Below are 21,427 nucleotides of genomic sequence, written 5' to 3' on the forward strand. Positions count from 1 at the left end.
ACAGGAAGTAATTTATAACCCAACCCTAGTCTGTGGTTGACCAATTAGAATTCCTAGCAATAAAACTGGGCCAATGGCCAAATAACAAGAATCCCGTTTGACTCAATGTATAGACAAATTCTTCCCATGTCTCTGACCCATTACAGAAAAAAACACTTTCCATTGATCGTTAATTCCCTCTTGACATTTAGTCCTCTGCGTTGTGTATTTATCTTCAAAATATTCTTACAGGTCTGAATACTTATGTAAATAAGGTATGTTTATTTTTTATCCATTTGCAAAAATGTCTTAACCTGTTTCACTGTCATTATGGGGTTTTGTGTAGCTTGAGGATTTTATTTAAATCAACTTTTATAAGGCTGTAAAATAACAATGTGGAAAAGTCAAGGGGTCTGAATACACTGTATGTGACATTCAGAGGGTGAATTGCCTTTGAAAATTGTATGGCACCGGTTTGTGTCAAGAACTGCAACGCTGATGGGTTTTTCACGCTCAACAGTTTCCTCGTGTGTATCAAGAATGTCCTTTGAGTGCTGGATATTCCAGCCAACTTGACACGACTGTAGGAAGCATTGGAGTCAACATGGGCCAGCACCCCTGTAGAACACTTCGACACCTTGTAGAGTCCATGTCCAGACAAATTGAGGCTGTTCTGAGGGCAAAAGGAAGGGATGCATCTCAATACTAGGAAGGTGTCCTTCATGTTCTCTTACACAGTGTGAAAAGACTACCACCATCGTTAAAGGGCCAGTGCAGACATTTCTATCTCAATATCAAATCTTTCTGGTATGAATATATCATTTCGGGTATAATATTCCGGTTGAGCTAGACCTACGGTTTATATGCCCTCCGGAACAAATTATAATGGAATTAGTTTGTTTGCGTAACAGATAAAATTAGCATTGATCTTTTTTAAGTTCAAGTTTCAAAAGCTATACAGGACTTTTACATGGTATGATATACTACCAGTTACTACTGAAAAACCTAAGGGACCCTTTCAAGAGTCCATACAAACGTAACAAAAAAATTATCTAAATCAACTGCATAATTAAATCATTATGGAATCAAAATTATAAATACTGAATAGTAAGAATAATAAAACCAAATGAATAGAACAAAAAAAAAGACTTTTGGCAGTCTTTTCTTAAAAACATTACTTTTACAGTATATTGCTCAGAATGTGATGCTATTATCTGAGCTACACTGATTTTGCATTAAAGACCAGTCTTAAATATATCTTAGCTAGGGGCCCATATTATTCATGTTTTTTTGTGACGGTCACATTTAGTGCACACATGATTTGAATATTGCTTAAATGGAAACGTACAATAAATAAAACTGTCTTGCCTTTGTCCTGCGTCTAGCTAGCAACAACCGTCCATCGCTAAATATAATATTTTCTCTGAATCAAACCGCAGTACTAGTACAACACACTTCATTCACACAGAATACAACATCAACAGCTGGTAAATTGATGCATAAGGCCTAAGGACAAAAAATTAAATGTTGTGAGGGAGTACATACAGTGTACGGCTGTGTGATAATGAACACACATATGCCTGATGGTTAATGTCAAACACATTCAATTCCAGTGGCTCCGCTCTTAGAACCACTTTAAATGATAGGGTATAATTTTAGGGTACAATTTTAGTAGTAGCATTACTGAATTTTCAGTCATTGTATCATAACGTTACAGTCTAGTGCAGAATGCTTGGATATCGTGGCTTGTTGGTTGAGTGGCAGCTGTAGCTCGAGGCCTGGAAACTACCCTCAGGGGAGATATAAATAAACATGGCAGGATGTCAAACACCAAGGACAGATACACAGATGAAGTGGCAAAGGCCCTCTGAAAACCCCACTGTCCGAAAGGCAATATCCTGGGTGTCACCAGAGTCTGAAATAGGAACCCTGTTCTCTATACAGTACAGCACTTTAAAGGGAATAGGGTGCAATTTTTACACTAGAATAGGAAGCTATTTTAGATTCATCCTTGAAGTGCCCCCATTTTCCCTATGATCCATCCATATTCCTCCTTGGTGAAGTGTTCTTCCTGGTTCCCACCACTGACGTTGGTTTGGTATCAGAGGGTACTCTCGTAGGTGATTGGGGACTCAGTCATAGTTCCGCTTTGCTCCCGCTCTGCATATCCAAGGAAAAAGGGTAGAAAATAATTTAAAAAAAGGCTTTGTGTGTGTGTGTGTGTGTGTAACTGAAGTGCCTTTGTGAGTATAAACAAAATATGACTATAGGCCAAATGGTCAACATGGAAAATGTCTCAGTGAGTGTAGTCTGAGACACAGCGATGGGCAGGTAACACGTTTTACCAGGACACAAAGTGCAGTCATAAAAAAAAATCTCCCTGCAAACCTGAAGAGCAAAAAAAAGGCACCATTGTGTGGTGACAGGGCTGAGACGAAGCATGATGCAGGAAACAAAGACTACCCGAAGCCACAATGCAAATCATTCTCCAACCCATGGCTTCTCTTTATTAGCCTAAGATTCTGACTGATACGCTCTGTTTCACCACTGTCAACAAAGCTGAAACAAAAGCCTATCAGTTTGGATTCCAGGCTTTTTCAAATAAAGATAATCTCTGTCATAAAGGGACACTGCTTTTCATAAACACGCTTCCTTCCCTATGCTGTGTGGACAAAGCTATGAAAAGCTGGTTTTTAAAAAAGCACAATGGTGTATAATAGGAGTGGAGGGTAAAACCATAATGTGCTGTATAAGGTCACCGTTTACGTCATGTGGGGGATAACAGCTGTCACTCAAGCAAGGTTAGTAGTAGTTGTGGGTTTTTGTGTGCGTTTCGATTTTAAAACACAGATGGTGAGGCAGTCCTTCCTATTGCTGTGTGTGTACACTTCTGTCTGTGCATTTATGCAGACGATGTGTTTGCACATTCTGTGTGTGCGTCCTCACCCCAGGCAGGGTTCTTTGGTTTCTGCAGCAGGCGAGGTCCTGTGAGTCCGATGACCAGGGCCCCTATGGGGGCGGTGAGCAGGATGGAGAGCACGGCCACTGTCAGCACGTCCATGCCGTACTTCTCCAGCTCCGTATCCTCCTTGGTGCGGGCCATGTCCAGCGCTGTGGAGCCAATGGCCGCCTGGGGAGAAAAGAGGGGAGGAGATCAACACATTGGCCACGTTACCCTCAACATTGTGAGAGTTAAAGCACCTACAATTTACTGGAAAACTCAGTCATAAACTTATCGCCGACGTTGGGAATGATATGACAGATGTTCCCTAACCCCTTCCCACACAGAGCAGCGCCAGAGTATGCAAAAACATTTTACTCACAATACTAATATTGTTACAGACCAAAAACGTGTTGCACGTGGCACAATCACAAGTTAGTTGCAATATTCAAATGCTATGGTTATTTTGCTTGTTGAAGCCTTTTTTTGTGTCAGGAAAATTTCAGCCTTAGATTCTGTTCTTGTTTTTTTTTTTTTTTTTTTAATAAAGAGATGAAAGGTAGGAGAGTGCTGAAAGAGCAGTAAGCTGGATTTGAGCCCATGATGGCTGCGGTACATCGTACGTGTGCTCCAGAGGTAGCGCCTTCGACCACTCCAGGCCACCTTACTTCCTGTTTAACGTTAAGTACCTGTACGGTGGCTTTGGGTAGCCAGGCCAGAGCGATGAAGAGCTTCTCTTTGAAGTTGAAGCCGGCACACAGCACACAGACGAAGGTGAAGAGAACACGCACCAGCAAACCAATGGCCAGAGAGCCTATGCCCAGGCCTGGTGGGACAGAGAAGGGAATAGGGGGTAGAATGATAAACACTTTATTCAAGTTAAAGTAGGAAATCACACCCGATAGAAGATCTCCAAAGAGCGGGGTATAAATGTATATGTGGTGTGTGTGTTCTTACTGACTGTGTGTTTATGCGTGTGTTTGTGTTCTCACCGACAGTGTTTTTGTCCAGCTCTGAGATTCGGATCTCAGCCCCGATCAGGCCGAAGAGCAGTGGCTGGAACACTTCCCAGGCAATACCCACTATGTCCTCCACAGGGACCTGCACACAAACACACAGAGTCAGTCAGACACACACGTTACGGTTTCTCAAATTACTGACATTTCCAAACACAATTTGTGAAAGTAGAGCAAATGGAGGGGTTTGAGAAGCGCTATCAAGACAAGTGATAACAAAAACATGAAAACAAAACACTTACCAGACACAAACCAGACTACAGAGAGAGTTCAGCAAACACCAAGACTTCGCAACTTTGTTTCTCTACTAGAGAATCTGCCTCCCATAGAGACAATATCAGATGTGACTGTATATTTGGGATTGGGCCTCTGTATACTGACTGGAAGGGTCCCACTGTGTCTTAAGACAACAGTTTGTGCTGCACTGGAACGTTCAAGCTGTCCAGCTGCTATCCGATGCTTTAGTTTAGTCCACTGTGTTAGAGGTAAGGGCTAGAGGGGCATTTGGGTGTTGGGTAAGAGAGTAAGTGCCTAGCTAGAAGATGCAGGGTACGGAGGGTTGAGTGAGGGGTCGGCACGGGATGGGGTCGTTGACTGACCTTTGACCTTCTCCAGCCCAGGCCAGCCAGGAAGGCAAGGACCAGGGTGCAGAGGCCCCCCGAGCCAGGGAAGCCAGCCACATTGCTGCCGAACACGGCAAACACCGACAGTCCCAGCAGCAGGAATGAGCGCTTCATCACTACATTGTCCTACAGGAGAGAGAGCGAGAGAAGTAAGAAAGGACGCATTAATAAAAAGTTTCCCAAACAAGGATATGGTCCCTGGAGTAACATTACTAAGAAAGGGAAAAGCTACTGAGAAAACTGAGCTCCGTTATAGGTCAACTCTACAGGCCAGTTTCCTAGACCTGGACAACACCTACTCCTAGACTAAAAGCTAAGTGCTTTCGATGGAGATTCCTACCTGGTCTTTGCTGGGAAAGTAGCGCAGCAGAAATCCCAGCAGTACCCCAGCTACCATTCCCCCTCCCACCTCCAGTATACCTCTCAGCAGGTTGTACCACATGGAGCCTGCAGAGGGAGACACAGCACAACAAAACATATGAAGTTAATATCAAAACAGATGGAATCGTCCCAAATGGCACCCTGTTACTTATAGAGTGCACTACTTTTGACCAGAGTCCTATGTGGACCCTGGTCAAAAATAGTTCACTCTATAGGGAATGGGATGCCATTAGGGACGCAGTATGCAGCAGGAAGTCAATAATAAAAAGCATGCAATACAGAGGAAGACACTGTAATAGCTCATACTAAATGGTCCTGTGTAGCTCAGTTGGTAGAGCATGGCGCTTGCAACAACAGGGTTCGTAGGTTTGATTCCCGAAGTGTGAGGGCATCATCTATTGGATCCAGGACGGATTGCAGGAAGATCTCTAGTAACGTTGCAACAAAAACAGATAATAAAGTTCTTTTTTTGTTCTAGTGGTCTCCTCTCATCATTGGCTCAGAGCAGAGGCACAGATCAACATGCTCCCGACTAATTGGATCCCTACCGGTGGCGAAGGCCATGCCCATGCAGGTGGTGAAGCCGGTGATGGCCAGGATGTCGTCGAAGCTGCCGGCGGCCATGAGGAGGGTAGGGATGCCCTGCTCCAAGCCGTAGCCATCCTTCTGCAGCAGCAGCATGGACGGAACCACCACGGCCGGGGACACGGCTCCCAGCACAAATCTACAAGAGAGCCAAAGTGAGGGTTAATCATCATAATATCATATTCATCCGGTTTGGGTTGCCAGAATGGGTGAGTTTGGGTTGCCAGGCTGAAGAACGACCTCCGAAGTAACAACCAGTAATATGAATAATGATCATATGACCATTTAGCAGATAGCCAGTACAAACCTACAGGAGAGGAGACACACTATGAGAGTTCATCATATAATATGGCCCTGTAGAAGATGCTTTCAAAGGTAGGGTTACGGTAAAAGCACTTTGTGACAATTGCGGATGTAAAAAGGGCTTTAAATAAAAATAACACATTTGATTGATTGATTTGAAGACATCACAAACCTAGAAGAGACAGGGGAGGGGAGAATACAATGAGTAAAGACAAAGTGTTTAATGATGCAGCTTTACTAATAGGGATTAGTTTGAGATATACACTATGTGGACATCCCTTCAAATTAGTGGATTTCGCAATTTCAGCTACACCCAATGCTGACAGGAGTATCAAATCAAGCCCACAGCCATGCAATATTCCACAGACAAACATTTGCAGTAGAATTGCCCTACTGAAGTGTGGCAGATCATCATATTTCTGCCCTGCTAGAGCTGCCCCGGGCAACAGTAAGTGCTGCTGGCAACGTCTAGGAGCAACAACAACTCAGCCGTGAAGTGGTAGGCCACACCAGCTCACAGAACGGAACCGCCGAGTGCTGAAGCACGTAGTGTGTAAAATCATTTGTCCTCGGTTGCAACACTCACTACCGAGTTCCAAACTTCATTAGCACAAGAACTGTTCGTCGAGAGCTTCATTAAATGAATTTCCTTGGCCGAACAGCTGCACACAAGCCTAAGATCCCCATGCGCAATCCCAAGCATCGGCTGGTGTGGTGTAAAGCTCATCAGTGCCCAACCTCACTAATGCTCGTGGCTGAATGGAAGCAAGTCCCCGCAGCAATGTTCCAACATCAAGTTGAAAGCCTTCCCAGAAGAGCGCAGGCTGTTATAGCAGTAAAGGGGGGACCAACTCCATTTTAATGCCCATGATTTTGAAATGAGACGTTCGACGAGCAGGTTTCCACATACTTTTGGTCATGAAGTGTATTTAGAGGGATGGATGAATAGAATGATGGACAGATCAGAGTGAGAGACAATAAAAGTGGAGAGGACAAGAGAGAGCGCAAGAGGAGAGAGGACGAGAGAAATAGAGAAGACAGATATAGCAAGAGAGGGAGAGCGCGAAAAAGAGAGGAGAGAGAAAGAGAGCAAGGGGCTAAGCGTCAGGATTAAATGAAAATGTATAAAAGCGGGGTCTCCAATCCTGTTCATCGAGGGCTAACCATCTTGTAGGTTTTTGCTCCAACCCCAGAAGCTGCAGAATACTGAATACTGAATGGGATTTAGAAGTAGAAGGCTCAGAGAGGACAACAGAGAGACTGCGAAGAGAGATCGAGTGAGAAAGAGAGAGAGAACGAGAGAGAAAGAGTTTACCCTAGGATGAATCCCCAGATCCAGGGCAGGCCCATGAGGAAGTGGGAGACGATGGCGACGGTGCAGGCCTCGATGATGCAGGGTCCCATTCCCACGCGCGCACACACCATACTCAGCTTCTTCAGAGCCTGGGAACACACGTACACACACAAATTAAAGGAAAAATCCACATTGCATTAGTCCACTGTGGATACAGTCGCAAAATGTTTTGCACGTCAGCAGTCAAGTTTTGAAGATATAGGATTTTCAAGAAGCAAAGTGTCACTTGCTTCATCATCATGATGATGAGTTTTGCATCATACGATGTATTTTGCACCATGATGACGTGGCAAGTGACACTTTGCTTCCTGAAAACTTGACTGCTGAAATGAAAAACATTTTGGGACTGTATCAACAGTGGACTAATGAAAAATATATACACATATACAGTTTGAGGGGATTTTTTCTTTAACACAGGAACATAAATAATAAAGGCAAGTACTAAACACTAAAAGCGTCGGCCTATGGAGAGAGATTAGTGTTTCATTGACATACCGAGCCGTCCAATCCCAGGCCTGCTCGGATCAGGATGACAGCGAGGGCAATGTTTCTCAGGGAGGCGGACCATCGGAAGTCGATGTACACGGCGTCCGTTACAACGGGGATATTACGCAGCAGGAAGCCCGTCAATAGCATACCTGTAGAGAACGACAGAAAACAATGATACTTTCTCATACTATTATATTAAAGTTAATACTTTTATATACAACCATGGTGTTATTCTTTGACAAAAAGGGGCAAAAAACAATGTCTTCTTGTTGTTCTGAAGACAACCTTGTTTTTATAACAGTTAAACAAGAGAACTTGGAGGCTAAGATATTATTCCCATCTTCACATTGGTTCAAATGCCAAGAAATACACCTTTTATGATAGCCTGGGAACTGAATATTAAAAAAAGGTTGAAGATCAATTGGTTTAAGATATCAAAGGCTTCTAGGCATAGGAGTCTTTTGAGAGTGAAGGAAAAACGTTTCCAAGTAGGAAAAATGCAAACATTGGAGTCTAATCTACTGTATGAAATTGAATTGCCTTTGAAGGTCAGAAAGATCAATGTGGTCCTGTGTGGTTCAGTTGGTAAGAGAGTGCATTAGCCAACGCCAGGGTTGTGGATTTGAGGCAACGTAGGCCCAAAAAATGTCTGTTCAGTTCAAACAATGAAACGGGGACTTTGAACTGGGAAACAGAGTTCCTCTGGGTTTACAAAAAGAAAAACAGGGGTTGGAGAGACATTAACTATCAAAGATGTACATCCAACAATCAGGACTTTACTTCTGAACTATGGGAGTGGCCTCTGTCGGATAGACACTACACTAACGATCAAAGATGGAAAATTAAAAAGACCCACCAAACACTTATTTATTATCTACAATCTCCTTTCAGGACTGTTGAAAGGGAGGAGTAGGTTGTGAATCTAAACGTCTGACTTCTATCTTCTTGTGGGTTGAACGAGTAGCCGCTGTCTTATTATAGGGGTCTATGCAAACTACAGGACTTGTCATGCGGTTACCGGCATCAAAAGAGACTTTGGTCAAAGCTGCGCCGTGTCTCAACCGAGTCTCTATTGTATGTTAAGAAATGCAAATACATTTGAATTCACTCCTTATCAGTCTAAGTCAACAAGGTTGTTCATTTGGTTAGAAATGGAATAAGGTTGGCTATAAACTCACGTCACCGTCTAGGTATGGGAGTAACACATGTATGACGTACTACACACGAAGTAGCAGTGTTGGCAAAGCCAGACAGCATAATAAGAGACCGGTCGACCATGTTACATGCAGGTGAAACAGTCCCATTTGACATGTATAGTAAAGAGTAGTAGTGAGGGGACAAGCAAGTGCATGCATGCTAAATATAGTGAGTGGGTGTGTTAAATCTGAATGTGTGCTTATTATAGTAAGTGTGTGTATGTGTGTGTGTGTGTGTGTGTGTGTGTGTGTGTGTGTGTGTGTGTGTGTTCTATCTACTATAACAGCAGATATCTATCCCCAGCAGCCAGGCCACCACTCCCATATCAAAGACAAAGAAAAAGATGGCGTCTCTGACTGTTACTAAGGAACATGTATGGCACGCAACACCCTGAAGATGCCATTTTGTCTCACTCTCAACAAGTGAAATGAGGTAGAGGTTACAGAAAAGAACCTGTTGTATGCTGCACATACACATGCGGTCACGGACAAGACAGAGCCCATCACCTACAACACACAAACACATATATACACACACACACACACTCTCTCTCTCCATTCGCATTACCTACCCAGTAACGGGGGAAAGGGAGGCAGTTTGGGCAGCTGTATGAGGCCCACCAGTTTGCCCCCGGTGACGGAACAGATGAAGAGCACGGTGATGCCGAACAGGTTCCCCCCCGGCAGGCACTCCTTCTCTGTGATGGACCACACCACGCCAAACAGCACTAATGCAATGAGGACTGGGAAGGAGGAGAGGTCAGAAGTCAGTACGTGGCCAGTTAGCAGTTTGTTTGTTTTTGCCTGTCACCTGCCAAATAAAATAAAATGTGCTGTACTTGATTTGGATTGCAAGGTAAAATGGTTTCAAAGGTCTACTACTAACCCTAAATGTTAAATGGTATATTTCAGTACATCAGGGACAGTGGGTAGTGCTTTAGTCCATCTGTAAATCTACTCCATTTGTGCTATATAAATGCCTCAGGGTACAACTGTGGCACTGTTCAACAGCGTGCACTGGATAAAAATCAGCAATCCTAGAGGACCTTTGTTCCCTTTATTGACACACACACACTGGTTCTACAAACTCAATCCTAACATATTACCCTCTCGCTCGCTCTCCATTTTCCACTCGCCCAAGCACAAAACACTACAAGATGCCAACCCCTGATCCCATAGCAATGTCACCAAGGTAACATTTCCACGGTAGCATTAGTCCCCCTGGTGCCCGGAATTAAATAAAAACACAGACCACAATGGCATTTTCAGCACATTGTAGCGTTATGAAGGTTCATTAGGCATATATTGTATTTCTATTCTGGTGTCCATAGAAGTAGAATTCAATTTCTATGGGCACCAGCATAGAGATACAATATTAGAGTGGCCTATTTCTATGCTGGTGCCCACCCTTGGTGATGAGAGAGGAGAGGAGGCCTCGGGGCGGGCAGGGGCACCCCCGGCGGAGCCTGCCACAGCAGATGACCGGGGGGTCGGTGTTGGTGCCCGCATCCACCACCGGGTTACGGGGGATAAAGTAGGTCTCCTCCGTGACTTGGGGGGTGGAACTCCGGCTCACCACCACCTGAATCTGGGGGGGGGGCAGAGACGTAGAGGAAAAGGGTCTTAGTTCCAAATGAAAATGTGTCAGTAGCCATACTTTCTAATTAAACTTTCTTACTACAAAAATGCCATTTCAAAACAAGCTTCTGAAAAAGTTACACGCTATTGGATATTTGTTTATTATTTTGCCAAAGAGACACTTGACACGAAGGGACACTTCGATGTTTTTGAAAACCATCCTTACGACTCCATCGAACTCTGATCCCCGTTAAAAGGTGCAATACGCAGAAATTGCTCCGCCATTTCCTGGTTGCTAAAATTTGAATAGATCGCTTAATTTCAGTTTATGTAACAAAAACAAGCAATGTATAGTGTATGTGTAACCTTTATTTAACTAGGCAAGTCAGTTGAGAACAAATTCTTATTTACAATGACGGCCTACACCAGCCAAACCCGGAAGACGCTGGGCCAATTGTGCACCGCTCTATGGAACGCCTAATCCAGGCCGGTTATGATACAGCCTGGAATCAAAACAGGGACTCTTACACCGATATGCAGTGCCTTAGACCGCTGCGTCACTCAAAGTTGAGAATCATTGTACCATTTAAACCTCTGAAATATATCTTCAATAACCAAATATATTGTATTTTCAGCTGTTTGAAGCTGGTGTACAAAACCAAAAGATGCAAAAACAAATTTAACGAAAGCATTGAAATAGTGCAAAGAGAACAGCTCTTGCTTTCAATGAGTGACTGATCTATAACTCACATTTCTATGTGAATTTGGAGAGGTCGCCCGAAAAAAGTTGCATATTGTAGCTTTAACTTCTTGAGTTTAAATTATAGCAATCTTTCAAGAGAGAATGACTGTGGTGTCAGGAACATGTTTTGGGTCGCCTCACCTAACAATTGAAAGCTGATAAGAATGGTACTGGAGCAAATGCCAATGCTACTGGCTTTTTTGCCTCTGTTTCTTTGACACACCTATGTTAAGTGGTTCTTCATTGTTGACAAAGAGGTTAGTCACACTAACAAAACACTACTGTTTAAGTAATAGTTCTCAGGCTTAACATAAAGAGTATATACGGACTTTTACTACAAAGAGTGTGCCACGATGAGAACAGTTAGTGTCATGAAAAAGGCTGTTGTTCCAACTTATACCACACTCTGTGGAAAAAGAGGCTGGCAAAAATCATGGGAAAATCTGCTGGTAGGGTACATCTCAAGATATGTTTCAAATGACCTAACAAAACATCAGCAATGATTATTTTACTTTTCTTTTCCCGTAAATAATTGACCTCATAAATGCACAATGCCAAATAAGAGTGCACAGTACATTGCCAATAGGAAATGTAAACTAATGACTAATGCCAAAAAATTTGATCATATTACTCCAGTGCTAGCCTCCCTACACTGGCTTCCTGTTAAGGCAAGGGCTGATTTCAAGGTTTTACTGCTAACCTACAAAGCATTACATGGGCTTGCTCCTACCTATCTTTCCGATTTGGTCCTGCCGTACATACCTACACGTACGCTACGGTCACAAGACGCAGGCCTCCTAATTGTCCCTTGAATTTCTAAGCAAACGGCTGGAGGTAGGGCTTTCTCCTATAGAGCTCCATTTTTATGGAATGGTCTGCCTACCCATGTGAGAGACGCAGACTCAGTCTCAACCTTTAAGTCTTTACTGAAGACTTATCTCTTCAGTAGGTCCTATGATTAAGTATAGTCTGGCCCAGGAGTGTGAAGGTGAACGGAAAGGCTGGAGCAACGAACCGCCCTTGCTGTCTCTGCCTTGTCGGTTCCCCTCTTCCCACTGGGATTCTCTGCCTCTAACCCTTTTACAGGGGCTGAGTCACTGACTTACTGGTGTTCTTCCATGCCGTCCATGGGAGGGGTGCGTCACTTGAGTAGGTTGAGCCACTGCCGTGGTCTTCCTGTCTGGGTTGGCGCCCCCCCCTTGGGTTGTGCCGTGGCGGAGATCTTTGTGGGCTATACTCGGCCTTGTCTTCGGACGGTAAGTTGGTGGTTGTAGATATCCCTCTAGTGGTGTGGGGGCTGTGCTTTGGCAAAGTGGGTGGGGTTATATCCTGCCTGTTTGGCCCTGTCCGGGGGTATCATCGGATGGGGCCACAGTGTCTTCTGATCCCTCCTGTCTCAGCCTCCAGTATTTATGCTGCAGTAGTTTATGTGTCGGGGGGCTAGGGTCAGTCTGTTACATCTGGAGTATTCTCTTGTCTTATCCGGTGTCCTGTGTGAATGTAAATATGCTCTCTCTAATTCTCTCTTTATTTCTTTCTCTCGGAGGACCTGAGCCCTAGGACCATGCCTCGGGACTACCTGGCATGATGACTCCTTGCTGTCCCCAGTCCACCTGGCCATGCTGCTGCTCCAGTTTCAACTGTTCTGCCTGCGGCTACGGAACCCTGACCTGTTCACCGGACGTGCTTGTTGCACCCTCGACAACTACTATGATTATTATTATTTGACCATGCTGGTCATTTACGAACATTTTAACATCTTGACCATGTTCTGTTATAATATCCACCCGGCACAGCCAGAAGAGGACTGGCCACCCCTCATAGCCTGGTTCCTCTCTAGGTTTCTTCCTAGGTTTTTGGCCTTTCTCAGGAGTTTTTCCTAGGGAGTTTTTCCCAGCCACCGTGCTTCTTTCACATGCATTGCTTGCTGTTTGGGGTTTTAGGCTGGGTTTCTGTACAGCACTTTGAGATTTCAGCTGATGTACGAAGGGCTATATAAATAAATTTGATTTGATTTGATTCAAAACTGATTCTAGAGCAATGTGTGTGGAACTACTATTATGCCAAAGCTTCCGGTCAGCCATGGCTCATATATTCAGCAACTCGGTATCATTAAATTATGTAAAGGCTATCTATTAACATTTTGGCTAAAGCACTAGATATACTATACCTCTGCATGGTTCGTTACTGGCGAGGCTCCGGCACTGTGTTCTAGGTCCAGCAAGGGAGAAGGTGTAGGTGGCTTCAACTTGGGCTGGTCGTCCTCCATCATGGCATCTAGTACAGTTCACTTTCTCCTCCTCACTTCTCTAACCTCACAGCAAACGCGGTGGAGGGGTGAGGTTGGCCATCGGTGCATTGCTGCTCTGCTCCTGTTGTATCTCAAGGTCTGACTGTCCAGCACTAGCTCCCATTCAGTGAGTCGTCACCTCTTTATCAGTCAAAGGCAGTGAGAGTGAGTGTTTGCTTGGTGGAATTGGCCAGAGAGGCATTTGAGGCAAACACGGCTGTAGAGATAGGAGGTAGAAACCAGCCAAATGCAGGAGCAATCAAAGGTGAAGATAAACAGTAACTGTAAAACAGATAATAAAGACTGAGGTTTTCAAATTTCACCATTCTGCTATCAGTATGGAATGAGACTGGGAATAAGGGCATCAATGCATGAATGAAGAATTTCCTCTTTAACTTCATATAGTATGATTTCTATGTTATTAGCTACAAAGCCACCACTCTCCTTCTCCTATGATAAAGGCATTCAATATAATGGCATTTCAATTACAGCAGTATCCATTTTATCGGAACCAAGCTAAAGTTCGATTACTTCATATAAACACGTTCCATCCACAGTTCTTACGCGAGTAAAGTCATACTGAATAAAAATAAATTGTGACAGCTATGATGGAAACAGGAAGTTTCGGTACAATTTTATAAATGCCGACAGATCATTCAACATGGTTGGATCTTTTTGCTTCTGTAAAATGTATTATGCGCAAAATTGCAGTGGAAACACCTTTATGGATAACTATTGATACAGTATAATAAACCATATCTGAGTAAACTTGGGAGTCGTGTGATGATATGGTCTGTGGTCCTCCCACTACAACTCGGGAAACCATTGATTAAATAAATAATGAACTTCACAGGGTGGTGACACTGCAAGGTGATGAGCTTGATGCTGCTTTCCAATAAATATCTAGGGTCTTATTCTGGTGACATGATGATCGGTGCTTGACTGCCGTTCGACAAAAAATACAAATATTCTCATCATGTAGACTAGCCTACCCGCACGCGGAATTTCCTTTCATAGGATAACCAGATCCAAAGTAATTATTATCCATCGGGTGATTGGTTGAGCCTTATTTGAAGCCGTGACATCACTTTGAGCCCTTACCAAAACAATGGCGGACAATCTCTCTCCCCTCTGATCTAAAACTTGGTAACAAGTGACAACCCTAAAACCAGTAGTATCGACCAACTTCAATGACAGTTATCTAATATTCCCGCACCCCAATAACATTGTCGCCGAGGAGGGCTTGATAGCTAGCTACAGGGTTTGAGTCACCACAGCCGTTTTATTATAAAACAGCTCAGCTAGCAACGCTAGCTAGATTGTGTCTAGACTCAGGAGCTCATGGGCACATACTAGACATGTCACATAGGAGCCAGCTGGTTAGATATGATTCCACCATGGGCAACAACTGGCTACTAGTTCGTTTTCACAAAAACGTTAGACTCAGCTAGTTTATCCAGTGATCACCACATTTAGAAGGATAGCTACTGATTGAAATGTAGCATGCTGGCTCACACTGGCCAGGCAGACGCCATCTAGCTAGTTAACAGTTAGCTAATAGTGGACGCCAAACTCAGAAACTCACGGCCTAAAATAGCCAACTGGTTAGACATGATGGCAACAATGTCTGAAAACGAACTAGTCGCCAGTTAAATATGTTAAATTCATAGTTAGTTTAGCCACTGACCACTGCATTTAGGAGGCTAACTAAATTACTAAAATGTAGATAGCTAGCTCACTGGCCAGGCAGTAGCCACTACCAGCCAACTAATTGTGGATTTCTTATAGTTAGGTTAAACCGGGTGGACTAGCAAAATCCTAATGTCGATGAGCCTTTCACATTAAACTTCCACCTTTCCTGTAGTTTATTTTATTTTTCAATTTTTTTTTTATTGGTCACATACACATAGTTAGCAGATGTTATTGCGAGTGTAGCGAAATGCTTGTGCTTCTAGTTCCGACAGTGAGGCAATATCTAAACATATTGGTGGTGTGACATCGGGTGGTGTAGGTGTCTTGGGAGGACAGGTAGTTTGCCCCCAGTGATGCGTTGTGCAGACCGCACTACCCTCTGGAGAGCCCTGCGGTTGTGGGCGTTGCAGTTGCCGTACCAGGCGTTGATACAGCCCGACAGGATGCTCTTGATTGTGCATCTGTAAAGGTTTGTCAGGGTTTTGGGTGACAAGCCAAATTTCTTCAGCCTCTTGAGGGCGCCTCTTCACCACACTGTGTAGGTGGACCATTTCAGTTTGTCTGTGATATGTACACCGAGGAACTTAAAACTTTCCACCTTCTCCACTGCTGTCCTGTCGATGTGGATAGGGGGGTGCTCCCTCTGCTGGTTCCTGAAGTCCATGATCATCTCCTTTGTTTTGTTGACATTTAGTTAGAGGTTGTTTTCCTGACACCACACTCCGAGTGCCCTCACCTCCTCCCTATAGGCCGTCTCGTCGTTGTTGATAATCAAGCCTACCACTGTTGTGTCGTCTGCAAACTTGATGATTGAGTTGGAGGCGTGCATGGCCACGCAGTCATGGGTGAAAAGGAGGGGGCTTGTCAGTATGAGCACGCACCCTTGTGGGGCCCCAGAGTTGAGAATCAGCAAAGAGGAGATGTTTCCTACTTTCACAACCTGGGGCGGCCTGTCAGAAAGTCCAGGACCGAATTGCACAAGGTGGTGTTGAGAGACCCAGGGCTTCAAGCTTAATGATGAGCTTGGAGGGTATTATGGTGTTGAATGCTGAGCTGTAGTCAATGAACATCATTCTTACATAGGTATTCCTCTTGTCCAGATGGGATAGGGCAGTGTGCAGGCGATTGCGTCGTCTGTGGACCTATTGGGGCGGTACGCAAATGGAAATTGAAGTGGGTCTAGGGTGACAGGTAAGGTGGAAGTGATATGATCCTTGAATAGTCTTTCAAAGCACTTCATGATGACAGAAGTGAGTGCTATGGGGCGATAGTCATTTAGTTCAGTTACCTTTGCCTTCTTGGGTACAGGGACAATGGTGGCAATATTGAAGCATGACTGGGATAGGGAGAGATTGAATATGTCTGTAAACACACCAGCCAGCTGGTCTACGCATGCTCTGAGGACACGGCTAGGGATGCCGTCTGGGCCGGCAGCCTTGCTAGGGTTAACACGCTTAAATGTCTTGCTCATGTCGGTCACGGAGAAGGAGAGCCCACAGTCCTTGGTAGCGGGCCGCATCGGTGACACTGTATTATTCTCAAAGCGGGCAAAGAAGGTGTGTAGTTTGTCTGGAAGCAAGACGGTGTCCGTGACGTGGCTGGTTTTCTTTTTGTAGTCCGTGATTGCCTGTAGACCCTGCCACATACATCTCGTGTCTGAGCCGTTGAATTGGGACTCCCCTTTGTCTATATACTGACAATTCGCTTGCCTTGCGGAGGGAATGACTACACTGTTTGTATTCGGCCATATTCCCAGTCATCTTTCCATGGTGAAATGCGGTGGGTCATGCTTTCAGTTTTGCGCGAATGCCACTATCTATGTTGCCAACGTAGCGGTGCGCACACTGAACAATGTGGCACAGATGGTGGTCACACACTTCAAGATTCTTCACCTGTTTGTGAGGATTCTCGATACCACGCGGTCTCGTGAAAACAATTATGTGATTAAATTTAATGTAGCTATGAGCTGAGTGTGGCGGTATTTCAAATATAACCTCTCTAGGGTAGGGGGCAGTATTTGCACGGCCGGATAAAAAACGTACCCGATTTAATCTCGTTATTACTACTGCCCAGAAACTAGAATATGCATATAATTGTTTGATTTGGATAGAAAACACCCTAAAGTTTCTAAAACTGTTTGAATGGTGTCTGTGAGTATAACAGAACTCATATGGCAGGCAAAAACCTGAGAAGATTCTGTACAGGAAGTGCCCTCTCTGACCATTTCTTGGCCTTCTACACTCTCTTTATTGAAAACTGAGGATCTCTGCTGTAACATGACACTTCATACGGCTCACATAGGCTCTCAGAAGGCGGCAGAACGTTGAATGATGACTTTGCAGCCCATGGCTGAAAAACAGTAGCGCATTTGGTAAGTGGTCGATCTGAGAACAATGAGACGGGGGCGCGCGTGCACGTGAAGAGTCCATTTTAGATTTTGAGTCTTTGAAAGAAAACAGGGTTTCCCGGTCGGAATATTATCGCTTTTTTATGAGAAAAATCGCATAAAAATTGATTTTAAACAGTGTTTGACATGCTTCGAAGTACGGTAATGGAATATTTAGAATTTTTTTGTCACGATACGCGCCGGGCGCGTCACCCTTCGGATAGTGTCTTGAACGAACGAACAAAACAGAGGATATTTGAACATAACTATGGATTATTTTGAACCAAACCAACATTTGTTATTGAAGTAGAAGTCCTGGGAGTGCATTCTGACGAAGAACAGCAAAGGTAATCCAATTTTTCTTATAGTAAATCGGAGTTTGGTGAGTGCCAAACTTGGGTGTCAAAATAGCTAGCCCGTGATGGCGAGCTATCTACTCAGAATATTGCAAAATGTGCTTTTGCCGAAAAGCTATTTTAAAATCGGACATAGCGATTGCATAAAGGAGTTCTGTATCTATAATTCTTAAAATAATTATGTTTTTTGTGAACGTTTATCGTGAGTAATTTAGTAAATTCACCGGAAGTTTGCGGTGGGTATGCTAGTTCTGAACGTCACATGCTAATGTAAAAAGCTGGTTTTTGATATAAATATGAACTTGATTGAACAAAACATGCATGTATTGTATAACATAATGTCCTAGGAGTGTCATCTGATGAAGATCATCAAAGGTTAGTGCTGCATTTAGCTGTGGTTTGGGTTTATGTGACATTATATGCTAGCTTGAAAAATGGGTGTCTGATTATTTCTGGCTGCGTACTCTGCTGACAATCTAATGTTTTGCTTTCGTTGTAAAGCCTTTTTGAAATCGGACAGTGTGGTTAGATTAACGAGAGTCTTGTCTTTAAAATGGTGTAAAATAGTCATATGTTTGAGAAATTGAAGTAATAGCATTTCTAAGGTATTTGAATATCGCGCCACGGGATTCCACTGGCTGTTGAGTAGGTGGGACGATTTCGTCCCACATACCCTAGAGAGGATAAAGATCTAGATAGCTCTTTTGCTAGTTGTCCTGATATATATGAATACATGCCAGGAGATAAGATATGAATATCTATAGCTAGCCCCCAACAGCCATTCAAAGCTAGCTAGTTATATTGAACTAAAATATAAAATTTCAAAGATTTGAACGAGTTACAGTTCATAGAAGAAAATCAGTAAATTTAAATAAATTCATTAGGCCCTAATCTATGGAGTTCACATGATTGGGCATGGGCGCAACCATGGGTGGGCATGGGCCCATCCACTGGGGAGACAGGCCCAGGCAATCCGAATGAGTTTTTCCTCACAAAAGGGCTTTATTACAGACAGAAAAAAAACTAGGCAACAACAGGTGAAGAAGCCAGATGTGGAGGTCCTGGGCTGGCGTGGTTACACGTGGTCTGCGGTTGTGAGGCCGGTTGGATGTACTGACAAATTCTCTAAAACAAACATGAAATTATCTGGCAACAGCTCTGGTGGACATTCCTACAGTCAGCATGGCAATTGCACACCCCCTAAACTTGAGACGTCAGTGGCATTGTGTTGTGGGACAAAACTGCACAGAGGCCTTTTATTGTCCCCAGCACAAGGTGTACCTGTGTAATGATCATGCCATTTAAAATCAGGAGAAATGCTCACTGACAGGGATGTAAACATTTTAGAGAAATAAGCTTTTTGTTTGTATGGAACACTTATGGAATCCTTTATTTCAGCTCATGAAACATGGGACAAACACTTTACATGTTGTGTTTATATTTTTTTCAGTATAGAAAGAGATTCCATAACGTTAGTTAACGCGAGTTACCTTGCCTCACCTCACGGAGTACGGTTATATTTACACAATAGTACGGTTATATTTACACAATAATACGATTATTGTGGATCATCAGATTAATATAATAGTTAGTTTAAAATGTTTACATGCTTTGCCAAAATAATGATTTCACTAATAATCCTGTTTAACGTTACATGGACACATTTAAAAATCAGGCTACCTGATGGCATTTTTTTTTAAAGCAGAAAATCGCCAATCAAAATAAACATGCGCTCGTACATTTATTAACACTAATAATTTGATATTCAACAGATTATGGCAGAAGGCCGAGTATGGCGTTAAGTAAAGTATGGTGTTTACATGACTATCTTAAATCGACGTAACGTCAAAATCGAAGTAAGCATACACCGATTAAAACACCGGGTTTTCTAAGCAAATTTGGGGATTATTAGGACATGTTAACGCTTAATTGGCGTTCAAGCACTGTAATTGATCTACGCATGTGCAAGCACCCGTAGCTCGAGAAAACCGGAAGCATTCATTTTATAAAACGTTTTCACATACAAACTTTAGATGTCCGAACTATTGTTGGTGTATGTAACCGTCCTCAAGTCTCGACGTCAAACTGCAAAGTTACCACACAGACTCATTATTGCAAAGCAGCCAACCGTCTAGTGAAAATGATAACCAATGCCGCCAAAAAATATGACCCGCAACGTTGTTTATGCCAGTAAACTACGCTGGCCGACGTTAGTTAATCCAATTTTAAAGAGGCAAACACTAATCAATGCTAGGTTTAACGCGAGACCATATGGCACCTTTTGGAACCTAGCTGGCTGACGTTATTCTCAAACCTGTGGCATATGGTCTCGCGCATTAGTAACAAACTAGCTAGTTGGCTTCATTATCGCATCTTTACATTCACATTATTCATATCGACGGCCTTTAAAAAGTATTTATTCCTGTAGACTCTTAAAACATAACTACTTAACACTATGGCTAACTATTATTATGCCCCGGCTGTCTAAAAACGCACTGAATTACCGCGCGCAAACCTTCAGAAAAATAGCTACCAACTGTTGTTTTATAAATCACACCATAAAGTAGTCACAATGACTTGTTACTCACCTCAAAACGCAATAACTGCCATGCCCATTTATGAACTGTGTGTGCCTGCTAACGGATTCCACAGGATTAGTGATGTCCACTCCTGCACGGAGTTGCTACAGTACGTGATGATGGGCAGGAGGGATGACAAGACCATCCACATGAGATCAGTGTGTATTATTACAGTAACACACCGATTTTAATTCAGGATTTTGACTGCTACAAGGCTAAGCAACAAAATAAAAAAAATTACATAATTTTCAAAAAAAAAACATACATAGCAATAGTAGTTGGACCTCGGATCCGTATACTGTTCATTCAATCAAAATCCGAAATTAAACAACGAAGACGGATATGAATTTTCACTGCATGACATTTTTATTTTTTTCTAATCTCATCCACAAATTGTTATTCAAGAACAGAAAGGCGTGGAGAGCAGCGGCTGCAACAGGATAAATACACACGGAGAGGCGTGGCTAAACGTGACCACGCCCCTGGGTAGGGTACAGCGGTAGTTTACTCCCATTGCTCCCACGTGTCACGCTAAACCAGGTATTCCCAAACTGGGGTACGCGCAATTCCGTGGGGGTACGCCAAATAAAAATGTGATTCACATTTTTTTAAATAAAATTAAAAAAATCTTCACATTTTCAAACAGTCCATTTATATTTTCCAACAGGGCTATACATTTGGGTGAGTTTTTTTTCTCGTCTGAGTAGCCTCCTTTCACTGCCAAAAATAAAAATGTTATTATCTAGTGTTCAGCGAAATAACAACACAATGTCAAAAACAGGTAGCCTAGTTAAATAATTAACATCCAATCACATTAGCCATTACTCTCTCGCTGGAATTCCACTAACGATCCGTATGTAGCCAAACTTAGATGTTGCTCATTCCGTTTGCTCGAAAATTGATAAATGGTTCATCAAACAACACTGTTTCACGACGC

At 43.3% G+C, this 21,427-nt stretch overlaps 1 protein-coding gene across 2 annotated transcripts; it reads right to left on the bottom strand.

Moving 5' to 3' along the window:
• Positions 1-896: 896 nt before the first annotated feature.
• LOC115192028 (sodium/hydrogen exchanger 9B2) lies at positions 897-20,943 on the bottom strand. 2 transcript variants are annotated; one of them, XM_029750115.1, is made up of 13 exons: positions 20,500-20,943; positions 13,358-13,694; positions 10,275-10,455; positions 9,440-9,610; positions 7,678-7,820; positions 7,144-7,271; positions 5,489-5,664; positions 4,900-5,006; positions 4,536-4,685; positions 3,913-4,021; positions 3,610-3,746; positions 2,926-3,109; positions 897-2,139 (listed from the first exon to the last, which is right to left on the bottom strand). In XM_029750115.1, the coding sequence occupies exons 2-13, from the start codon at positions 13,457-13,459 to the stop codon at positions 2,081-2,083; spliced, it is 1,647 nt and encodes a 548-aa protein (XP_029605975.1). In that variant the 5' UTR covers positions 13,460-13,694; positions 20,500-20,943; the 3' UTR covers positions 897-2,080. The 2 variants fall into 2 exon arrangements, with proteins under 2 accessions (XP_029605975.1, XP_029605976.1); XM_029750116.1 differs by having other exon boundaries at positions 13,358-13,759.
• Positions 20,944-21,427: the final 484 nt, after the last annotated feature.

This window comes from Salmo trutta, chromosome 4 (genome assembly GCF_901001165.1).
Source record: "Salmo trutta chromosome 4, fSalTru1.1, whole genome shotgun sequence".
Lineage (NCBI taxonomy): Eukaryota > Metazoa > Chordata > Actinopteri > Salmoniformes > Salmonidae > Salmo > Salmo trutta.